Genomic DNA, 11,874 nt, shown 5'->3' on the forward strand with positions numbered 1-11,874 from the left:
CACACTCGTGTATTGGCAACTACAATGCTTAAAAATGTCCATAGGCGATGCTTTAAACATTTTTTACAGGTTACCCGTTTAGAGTTACAGAAGATGTCTAGGGCTAGAATTATTGCTCTCGCTTAGAACGTTTGCGCGATACCTCACATGCGTGGTGCGAACACCGTTTACATATGCGTGCGCAACCTACACGTGTTCACTTCTGCGCACGCACGCGGAGGGATGGGGCGCTTTACATTTTTTAAGATTATCTCTTTTGTTATTTTTACACTGTTCCTTTATTTTTTGTAATCATTTTTTGGGAGCATTCCTTGTGATAGAAATAAGGGATGACAGGTCCTCTTTATGGAGAGATCTGGGGTCTACGAGACCCCAAATCTCCCCTGTACCTTTAAAAGCTTCAAATCAATTAAAAAAAATAAATAAAAAAAAAAAAAAAAGTTTACTTTCGCTCTTGACCAGAAGTAATTCCGCTCTGGTCCTCCTAGAACATAGAGGTAATCATAGAGGGGAGGAGAGATGATCTGGTCTCTCCTCACCTCTGTGACCAGCCGCTGGATCATTTCCAGGGCTCGCCAGTAAGAACAGTAAGCCCGAGAACCACTGGCGAGCGGCGGTAGGGGAACACTCCTGTTGCTACTAAAAGCTATCCAGCGGCTAACCAACTGCTCTGATTGCTTTTATGAGAATATATAAACATATTGCAGTCTTGAAGTGGTTAAAGGGTGGGCAGCCCTGTCCACGCCACCTAGCTTGATCAAATGAGTTGGGCAGAAAATGGACAGCTGTACAGTTGTTCTGACGGCGTTAGCTGTCAGAACACAATAGCCAGCTAAGGAGATTTGCCCGTCCATACTACAGGGTGTCCCTAAAGTCTGCAAAGGAAAAATTTTACTCATATTTTGTATTATATGTTCCAATAATTAATAATTTGTTATTTTGTACATAAAAGTACATTTGGCTACGATTTCCCATTTTCTCTATGTGTGGTGACAGAGTAGTTGAGGGGAATCTTTCGGATTTCTTTCGTTCAGCCCACAGGTTGTAATATTCTGGCAGCGAGCCAAACCCTGCTCCACTTCACCCAAAATTAGACCAAGTTCCATTCATTCAGGAGCTTGTAGATCACACCGGATGATTGTAAGCACATTTTTCAAAAGCAGGATGAGCATGCTCTGTGTCAGTATGTGGTTTTCCCATGCCTTTGAGACAATTCAAATATTTCCAAATATTCAAAAATCAGCTATAACATGCATGTAGGTTTAGAAAAAGAAAGAATGTAGGTGGGAAACCCTCTCTCCATACCCGTTGCCACATTTTAAAAACGTCACAGCTGTGCCGGGCTCCGCCCACACAGCCACATCATTCATTCACAGAGATCTGTGAATAAATGAACTACAAGTCCCGTCTGGCACCGCGGAAGATGGCTTGTATGTCTCAATGTACCACGAGGGCCCTGGTGAGCACCCTCGTAGTTTACTGACTCTTCCTGCTATTCAGTAACTGTCTGCACATACAAGAGATACGGGCAGACAGCTGTATTAAGTGTCTGCAGGATCCTGGCATTGGACCCGAGATCCACCGATAGCGGGAGCAATGCTTTGCAGGCTGCAATGTAAGCAATCATAAATGCAGGCTTTTTTAACCTGCAAAATCATGTGCATTTATTATTATTTTTTTTTTAAGGCGAATTTAGCCTTTATTCCTTTTGCTGCCACAGAAGTACTGCATCTGCAGGAGCACCAACATGTCAGGAGTTTGTTTACCTTTTTACACTAAACCAGTGGTGCTAAACCTGTGCCCTCTGATGTGACCCGCAACTTAAAACCAAGGAAGCGCATGCAGAGGATCGGCAACCCATTGATTGCGATCTGGGCTTGCCGATGCGCCATCCCAGAGCATTAGAGTGCAACGAGCCAACACCAGCAGTGGAGGAAGTAGGTGGCCGTGGAGGGAGCAGGAGTCTCATAAGCAGACGATTCCTCTGTAGCGTCTGCTCCTGTCCCAGGTGGAGTGATACCAAGTGCACTTTGCCTACGACATTTCTAGCAGCCTAGCGATGCCAGCAGAAGCTGGAAGAAGAAAAGAGGGTCAGTGTATTAAACATTACATACACTGCGCTATTGCAATGGGCATATTAGCATCTACAAAAGGATTAACAATTATTAGGTTGCTTTCACACTGATCCTCGGGTGAAGAGCTGAGCCACAGACTTCTATTATATCCTGCGGGTTTGGCGTGCTTTCTAAAATGCACCAAAACTCCTGAATGCAATAGTTTAGGTGCACTTTCACAAAATGCACCACGCACACAAGATATAATTCAAGTCTATGGCAAAGTGCAGCTAACCTGCAGGTGCAGACTAATGGGGACCCTGATGTTACAAAACTGATTTTTTTTTTTTTTTTAACTGCGAACATTTCTAAAAAATACCACATGGCCCACACACTGGAGTTTGCCCTGAACTAAAGACCTGTAAAGCTTTGCCTATGGACAATTATAGGGCTGCAACTAACAATTATTTTCATAATTGATTAGTTGGCCGATTATTCTTTCGATTAATCGGATAATAACCTTAAAAGTGTGGTGTATAATTTAATATGTAAAGTTTAAAAAAAGGCAATTTATTCTTAAAAATCTCTATGCAGTGGTAAATATAAATAACCAACTACATGGTTAGGGAGCAAAATCTCTAATCCACTCTGAGAATAACAGACAGAAGAGATATACTGTATATACTATTGGAGGTTGAATCTGGTAAATATCATCAGACTCAGAGATCACATTTTTTATTTAGACCCCATTCACACTGGGGCGCATGTAATGTGCCCTGCCCCCAAGTAATGTGCCCTGCCCCCAAGTAATGTGCCTCATGTAATGTGCCCTGCTCCCACGTAATGTGCCCTCGTGTAATGTGCCCTGCTCCCACCTAATGTGCCCTCGTGTAATGTGCCCTGCTCCCACCTAATGTGCCCTCGTGTAATGTGCCCTGCTCCCACATAATGTGCCCTCATGTAATGTGCCCTGCTCCCACATAATGTGCCCTCATGTAATGCGCCCTGCCTCCACGTAATGTGCCCTCATGTAATGCGCCCTGCCCCCACGTAATGTGCCCTCATGTAATGTGCCCTGCTCCCACCTAATGTGCCCTCATGTAATGTGCCCTGCTCCCACATAATGTGCCCTCATGTAATGTGCCCTGCTCCCACATAATGTGCCCTCATGTAATGTGCCCTGCTCCCACATAATGTGCCCTCATGTAATGCGCCCTGCCTCCACGTAATGTGCCCTCATGTAATGCGCCCTGCCCCCACGTAATGTGCCCTCATGTAATGCGCCCTGCCCCCACGTAATGTGCCCTCATGTAATGCGCCCTGCCCCCACGTAATATGCCCTCATGTAATGCGCCCTGCCCCCACGTAATGTGCCCTGCCTCCATGTAAAAGTTAACTTTAAAGGTAATTGTAATGCCTTCTATTACCTCCAGTCTATCACTCCACCTTCTCTGGGTTCAGATGCTGATCTTCCCTGCACGGTCTTTAAAGCATTTTTTTTTTTAAAAAACAACAAACATGTTATACTTACCTGCTCTGTGTAATGGTTTTGCACAGAGCAGCTCTGATTCTTCTCTTCTGGGGTCACCCACCGATGCTTCTGGCTCCTCCTGCCTTCAGAGTGCCCCAATAGCAAGCTGCAAATTATAGTATAGAGCGCCCCTACAGCAAGGTAAAAATACTTCTGCCTTTAGAACAACTCACGTCCTGCCCAGGACTACATGTCCCATGAGGCATTGCTCTTCACACATTCACAAGTTCTCAGGCACTTACTAACATGTATGGATGGTGTACTGAGCTGTATGTGTGCTGCACTGTATTTCCCTGATATGTAAACAATTCATTCTGTATTCAGGACAACTAATCGGCTGGCCGATTATGAAAATAGTTGACAACTATTTTCATAATTAGTTGTCGATTAATTGTTTCAGCCCTAGACAATTATATCGTTTTTTTCACCAGTTTGCAGGCAAACGCAGTTTTAAAGTGGCAGTAAATGCTAATTTTTACCTACAGGTAAGCTTATAATAAGGCTTACCTGTAGGTAAAATGAATATCTCCTAAATGTGCCCTGTTTAGGAGACATTCTAGCCAGCAGCAGCCGGTGACATCCCTGGCGCATGCGCTCTGAAGGAACAGCATACCCATCCTGTCCCTTCAGAGCTGCGTGGCACAGCCGAAACTCCCATGCATGTAACATCGTCGCGGCTTGGGCCAGTCAAGCGGCCTCTGCGGACGAACCCTGAAAGAAGACCGGGTGAAGATGGAAGCAACTACAGCGGTCACAGTGCACTGTAGAAAGGCTTCATTTTCAGGTAAGTCCTTCCTTCATTCAGGTAAGTTCAATGTGATGCATACTTGCACATTATGTCTTTGCCTTGCAGAGGGAAACTTTTTTTTATTTTTTTTTTAAAGAGTATTCCACTGCTTTAAGGCTTGACAAATCTCGCATCTATTCATTGAACACACCTCATATTTTACCAAGAAACTGTTTTATTGTGTGAGCGCAATAAGATTAACCCAAAATACAGATCTGATAAATAGTGGCGCTGATATCTTGTGACATAAAAAAATTGCAACTGTCACCATGCTATTCTACAGGGCCTCGGCTTTTAGAAAGAGTAACAATGTGAATTTGTGTGCAAAAAAATGTTTAAAAAAAACACCCCTGGCAGCAAAAGGACTAAAGCACCTGTGCCAATACCGCAGAACATCGTTCTTCAATATTATCTGTCCAATAAAGTTTCTCCCTCGCAGTCACTGAGGTTTTATCGGTTTTGAGCTGATGGCTGTAAACGCCGATCCTCTCATACTCAGACATACTGAAACAGACAATGCTGTCCTAAACTGACTCAGCTAGGTTATGAAAGGGTAACATGGAAATTAAACTTGCTGACAAGCCTCGTAAAGAAGCCATAGATTGGCTGAGGTTTCCCTGAGCATGTAAGCATGGGAGACATCTGCTCCACCATCTATAGCACCAAGGCCTGCAACTTTCTTAAAGTGATAATAAACCCTCAATTTTTTTTTTTAAGCACTTTCATCAGTTGATGTATTCACCACAGCGCTGGATCCAGGGGCAGGCAAGTGTCCTTATATTAAATGTCAGCAGCTCCTCTTCAATGTAACTAAATGGTTGGTCATCAGCATGAACTGACTCATCACGTCATGCTGATGACCAACTTATTAGATGAAGATTAACAGGGGGTTTGGCAAGCATAATACGGCTACAAATGCAGAGAGATACCAAATTCTTATTTAGTTAAAATTTTGAATTTCTGATGCTTACGGATGTGCTCTTTCACACAGTTTCAAGATGATCAGTGGTTTCTCCCCTGAAGAACCACTGTACCACTTTAAAAAGGAACTTCACCCGGGTTTGGGAAAATTCAAAGTCAACAGCAGGCTTTCCCTTCCTGATGACTCACAGCCGGCTCCACATGGTGTATGTGCAAGATGGACTACTGTGAGGCTGGTCCTACAGTCTCCGGGGATGTGTGATGTTATCCCAGGAGGCTGCGGGCCAAGACATTGTCATCCTCACCTAGATGAGGAAGTCGGAGGGTGTACCACCAAAAGCACTAGCCCCCCCCACACACACACCAAAAACAGGGGTGAAGGGGGAGAGAGTACCTTTTGGGCAGGCACGCTCTCCCACTTTCGCTCGGATTGCTTGGGCGATCCGAGTGGAAGTTCAGCCCCAACTACTCAGACCAGTGATGGCGAACCTTGGCACCCCAGATGTTTTGGAACTACATTTCCCATGATGCTCAAGTACACTGCAGAGTGCATGAGCATCATGGGAAATGTAGTTCCAAACCATCTGGGGTCCCAAGGTTTGCCATCACTGCCCTTGACTAGAACCATTTATAGGGTGCAGCACACCTTGTGCATGCTCAGTGTGAAGCCGCAAGGAATCACAGCTGGCTTCCCACACTGAATATACTAGTGCCAGGGATATGAAGACCGATGAAAACTGGCCCAGGTGAGGATAGCGCTGGATCCTGAAACAGGCGAGTGTCTGTTTATTAAAACTCAACAGCTACAGATTTTGTAGCTGCTGACTTAATTCTTTGGAACCTGGATAAAGAACTGCTATAAAAAGGCATAAAAGGGGTCAGCAACCTTTTTCCACTTAAGGGCTGTATGTGAATGCATGGAGAGCCGCAGTCACCTAATAAAGATAATAATCTGGACCCCTTTACATTACACAGCCGCCCCTGCACCTCTGGACCCCTTTACATTACACAGCCGCCCCTGCACCTCTGGACCCCTTTACATTACACAGCCGCCCCTGCACCTCTGGACCCCTTTACATTACACAGCCGCCCCTGCACCTCTGGACCCCTTTACATTACACAGCCGCCCCTGCACCTCTGGAACCCCTTTACATTACACAGCCGCCCCTGCACCTCTGGACCCCTTTACATTACACAGCCGCCCCTGCACCTCTGGACCCCTTTACATTACACAGCCGCCCCTGCACCTCTGGACCCCTTTACATTACACAGCCGCCCCTGCACCTCTGGACCCCTTTACATTACACAATTCTTCTTAGCCGCATCGGTTGTTATCCCAAGAAAGCCAATTGCCGGCCCTAAAAAACGGCACCTGCAGGCATCACCCTGGTACAACCCCTTCAAGCCGAGGCCGCATATTTGCATACGATCGCCGTGAAGGAGTTAAAATGTCCGCGGGCTGGGTGCACGTAAATTCATCACGCACACTAATGGGCTGGACATTTAGTGGCGGCAGGCCATAGGTTGTTGACCCCTGGCATAAAACATGCCGTACATGGATTCCAGGCATATGATACTTTTTTGTTTGCTTTTGCCCTGACATAAAGAGGGTGCGCTCACACCAGTGTATCGAAAGCATAGTTCAGGGGGCTCAATAACACTTGCAGTTGGGGGGTCCATAAAAACACATGGTTGAGCTGCATTTTTACCATACCCCGACTGCTACCCCTTAAAAGAGTTGTAGGGGCAGATAATGCATTAAGATAAAAAGCATTCTGTGTGCAGCAGCCGCCCTCTGCCCCCATAAGACCCCTTTCACACTGAGGCGGTTTACAGTCGCTAAAGCGCTAAAAATAGCCCCTATAAAGCGCCTCTCACTCCAGTGTGAAAGTCCAAGGGCTTTCACACTGGAGCAGTGCGCTGGCAAGATGCTAAAAAAAAAAAAAAAAGTCCTGCAAGCAGCATCATTGAGGCGCTGTAGGAGCGGTGTATACACTGCTCCTAAAGCGCCCCCGCCCATTGAAATCAATGGGCAGCGGCGCTTTAAAGTCTTTTTTCGGCCGTTAGCGGGGGTTAAAAGCACCCCGCTAGTGGCCAAAAAACACGGAAAATAGTGGCGCTTTACTGCAGATGTCTGAGCGCTGCCAGTGTGAAAGTGCCCCAAGACCCCTTTCACACTGGGCGGCGTTGATGGTAAAACGCTGCTAGTTTTAGCGACGCTTTACCATCATTTTTGTGGTGCACTTTTAATCCCCACTAGCGGTCGAATACAGGATTAAATTTGCCGTGTATCGCCGCTATGCAGGCACTTCAGCAGCGGTGCCCATTCATTTTAATGGGAAGGAGCGGTGTATACACCGCCCCAAAGATGCTGCTTGCAGGACATTTTTTAATGTCCTGCCAGCACAGGGCCCCAGTGTGAAAGCATACGGACTTTCACACTAGGGCTGCAGGGGAGGCATTTTTCAGGCACTTTACAGGCGCTATTTTTAGCCCAAAAACGTCTGAAAAACGCCCCAGTGTGAAAGGGGTCTATTACTCACCTGAGGTCTCTATCTAGTGATATCCACATGTGTCTCAGCCTTCCCAAGATTCTCCCTCTCCGATTGGCTGAGACACAGCAGCGGCGCCATTTTTTTGTGTTCTGCCAGCAACGCACTGCGGGGGGAATCTCCGGGAATTGCAATTGTAGTTGAAGGAAAGAAAATTGCATAATCTATGGGCTGCCTTAAAGGGATGTTGGGCTGACCTGACCCCACTAATACAAATTAATATTTTTGTTTAAAAAAAAAAAAGCTTCATTTGTACTGCAAAGCAGCCTTTCTGCAATTTCTGCCTAGGTGAGAATTGCTCCCCCCCACCCCTTGTAATCAGATGTTCCACAGGGCTTGACTACAAAAGGAGTCTGGTGATAAATCCACGCACCCTCTAGGGGATCGCCCTCACGGGCATCGGCTCGGCGCCCCCTCCGGGGATCGCCATACTCGTGCAAATACCGTAAAACCACCTTCATGTGCCTAGTTGGTAGCACACGAAGGGGAGGAGGCGATGGGGACACCTTACCAGGCAGACTGGACACCCTCTACACCAGTGGTGTCCAAACTATGGCCCTCCGGTTGGAGGGCCGTAGTTTGGACATCCCTGCTCTACACCCACCAGAGGCCTACCACATGTGTATAGAGCAGCAGCCCATATCTCCAGAATGAAATCTTAGTATACAGGAGTTACATGAGCTGAGAGAGGATCGGGGGCTTTGTCTGATTTCCTCCATACAATCTGATTGTACAATCTCCTCTACATACACCAACACGATGTGATATGAGGACTGGAGACACCTAAACCTTCATGGAGTCCCCAGCCAGGCCGGTCGGCCCTTGTATTACACAGCTGGCGGTGGATGTGAAGCAGATCGTACGATCACACTGTACAGAGTACGATGAGACCATACAGAAGTCTATCAGTAGACCAGGATCACCACCCCGGATCCCCGCCACGCCGCAGGCCCCAGGCCTCCCCTCTGTAGCCGGCGCACATGTCCCGGCACCTCGTGTGCTCACTTCCGCCCTCACTCACCTCGTCTCCAGACATGTTGCCGCTCAGTCTCGGCGCCGCTCCCCGCCTGTTCTGTGTATAAACGAGGGTAACGTGTGTTTCTTCCTATCACCGACTCCCGGCGTCAGCGCTTCCTCCCCGGTCTCCTCCGCTCTTACATCAGCTCCAGCCACTCTCACACTTCTGCGCCTGCGCACAACACTCCACAGCGCTCCCAGCATGACCGCCTCTACGTACACGTAGTCAGCGTGCTTCCGCGCACTGCACCATGGGAGATGTAGTCTGTCTGCAGTGCTCTGCATTCCTCAGCAAAATATACCGAGGACGTATTGTTGTCTTATTTATTACCATGATCATTTTATTAGTATTTATTTCTGAAAAGAACAGATTCAAATCCATACTTCTCTTTCGGTTTGAAAGCTCATGTTTACCAAGAAAAATTCTGTCGCACTTTGAATGACAATTGCGCGGTCATACAAGACTGTACCCAAATGACATTTTTAGCATTTTTTTCCCACAAATAGAGCTTTCTTTTGGTGGTATTTGATCCCCTCTGGGTTTTTATTTTTTGTTAAAAAAATTTAAAAAGACCAAATTTTTTAAAAACAAATACAAAACCATTTTATATTTTGTTAATACATTTTGCAAACAGGTAGTTTTTCTCCTTCTTTGATGTACGCTGATGAGGCTACACTGATGGGCACTGATAGGCTGCACTGATGGGCACTGATAAGGCGGCATTGATAGGTGGCATTGGTGGGCACTGATGGGTGGCACTGATGGGCAGCACTGGAGGGCATTGATAGGTGGCACTGAAGGGCACTAATAGGTGGCACTGATAGCTGGCACTAATGGGTGGCAGTGATGGGCACTGATGGGTGGCAAAGATGGGCACTGATTGGCACTGGTAGGTGACACTGATAGGCAGCACTGCTAAGTGGCACTGATTGGCACCATTGGTAGGCATTGATAGATGACACTTGTGGGCACTGATAGGTAGCACTGATTGCTGGCACTTACGTACTGTGGGCACTGATTGGTGGGCACTGATTCGTGGCACTGGCAGGCAGTACTGGTGGGCACATATGAGGCTCTTCCTCTTCGGGACCGATGTCCCTTGAAACAAAAGCCAGCGATCTGCTTTTTTTCTCCTCACGCTGTTAGCGTGAGAAGAAAAAAAAAACGATTACCGATCCTCTGTTTACATCACGTGATCAGCTGTCATTGTCTGACAGCTGATTACGTGGTAAGGGGCTGGGATCGGCCCCTTACTTGGATCTGTGATCACCCGAGTCTCATTGACTTGGGTGATCACAGCGCCGCGCACACCCTTCAGGGGGGCGTAGTGGGCCTGCAAAGTGGAGGACCTCAATAGACGTACTCCCGGCAAAGCAGATCCGCGCTGTAGCCGTCATTCAGCTATAGCACGGATCTGAAGCAGTTAATCATCACCGTTTTTTTTTTTTGTGTGGTTTTTTTTTTGCTAAATTAACGAAAAAAAAACTACATTTTTAAAAAACATATATCTTTCATAGTTTGTTATAAAATGGTGGGCACTGATAGGCAGCACTGAAGGGCACTGATAGGTGGTACTGATGGGCACTGATAGGTGGCACTAATAGGAGGCACTGAAGGGCATTGATAGGTGACACTAATAGGCAGCACTGATAGGTGGAAAAAATGGGCACGGATAGGTAGCACTGATGGGCACTGATAGGTGACACTGATGAGGAGGCACAGATGGGCACTGATTGACAGCACTAATGGGCACTGTTGGGACTGGACTGATAATCAGGACAGTGCTCTATATTTCTCTACTCACAGTGTCAACGCGAGGAAAGAAAAGCCAATAATCGGCTTGTGTTTACCCTACTTCCGTGATCAGCTGTCATTGGATACAGCTAATCACGCGGTAAAGAGCTGCTGTGATTGGCCCTTTACTCCGATCAGTGACCTGAATTTAAAAAAAAAAAAACAAAAAACACAATATAACCCCTATTTTTTTTGTAAACTATGAAAGATTATGTTTTACTGGGTAAATACATGCCTAACATGTCACGCTTAAAAATTGCACACGCTCGCGGAATGGCGACAAACTTCGATACTTAAAAATCTCCATAGGCGACGCTTTAAAATGTTTTACAGGTTACATGTTTAAAGTTACAGAGGAGGTGTAGCACTAGAATTATTGCTCTCGCTCTAACGTTCATTGCGATACCTTACATGTGTGGTGCGAACACCGTTTACATATGCATGCATAACTTAAGTACGAGTCCACTTCTGCAAGCAAGCACGGAGGGATGGGGGCATTTTCATCCCTTTTATTTTTTTACACTGCCCCTTTAATCTTTTTTATCACTTTTATTTCTGTTATAAGGAATGTAAACATCCCTTGTAATAGAAATAAGGATGGCAGGTCCCAGTGGCCCTTCCTTTTTGATCCCTCCCACTTCCCATAAGCCTAACCCTTTATAGAATCCACCCACTCCGTCCCCTGTATTCCACCCATAGTGTCAGGAGTATACAGCTCAGCATCACAGGACAGAAGTATACAGCCCTAGCATCACAGGACAGAGTATACAGCTCAGCATTACAGATCAGGGTATATAGCACAGCCTCACAGATCAGGGTATACAGCTCAGGATTACAGATCAGGGTATATAGCACAGCCTCACAGATCAGGGTATATAACTCAGCCTCACAGATCAGGGTATACAGCTCAGCCTCACAGATCAGGGTATATAGCACAGCCTCACAGATCAGGGTATATAGCTCAGCCTCACAAATAAGGGTATACAGCTCAGCCTCACAAATCAGGGTATACAGCTCAGCCTCACAGATCAGGGTATACAGCTCAGCCTCACAGATCAGGGTATATAGCACAGCCTCACAGATCAGGGTATATAGCACAGCCTCACAGATCAGGGTATATAGCACAGCCTCACAGATCAGGGTATAGAGCTCAGCCTCACAGATCAGGGTATATAGCACAGCCTCACAGATCAGGGTATATAGCTCAGCCTCACAGA

At 46.5% G+C, this 11,874-nt stretch overlaps 1 protein-coding gene across 1 annotated transcript in view; it reads right to left on the reverse strand.

Annotated features, from left to right (window-relative positions):
• Positions 1 to 9,073, reverse strand: part of EIF2S2 (eukaryotic translation initiation factor 2 subunit beta) — a 29,671-nt gene extending 20,598 nt beyond the window's left edge. The window contains exon 1 of the mRNA XM_073606360.1: positions 8,867 to 9,073. Coding sequence (XP_073462461.1) covers positions 8,867 to 8,881 — 15 coding nt within the window. The 5' untranslated portion in view covers positions 8,882 to 9,073. The remainder of the gene's footprint in view (positions 1 to 8,866) is intronic.
• Between the last annotated feature and the right edge of the window lie 2,801 nt (positions 9,074 to 11,874).

Source organism: Aquarana catesbeiana, linkage group LG12 (assembly GCF_042186555.1).
Source record: "Aquarana catesbeiana isolate 2022-GZ linkage group LG12, ASM4218655v1, whole genome shotgun sequence".
Lineage (NCBI taxonomy): Eukaryota > Metazoa > Chordata > Amphibia > Anura > Ranidae > Aquarana > Aquarana catesbeiana.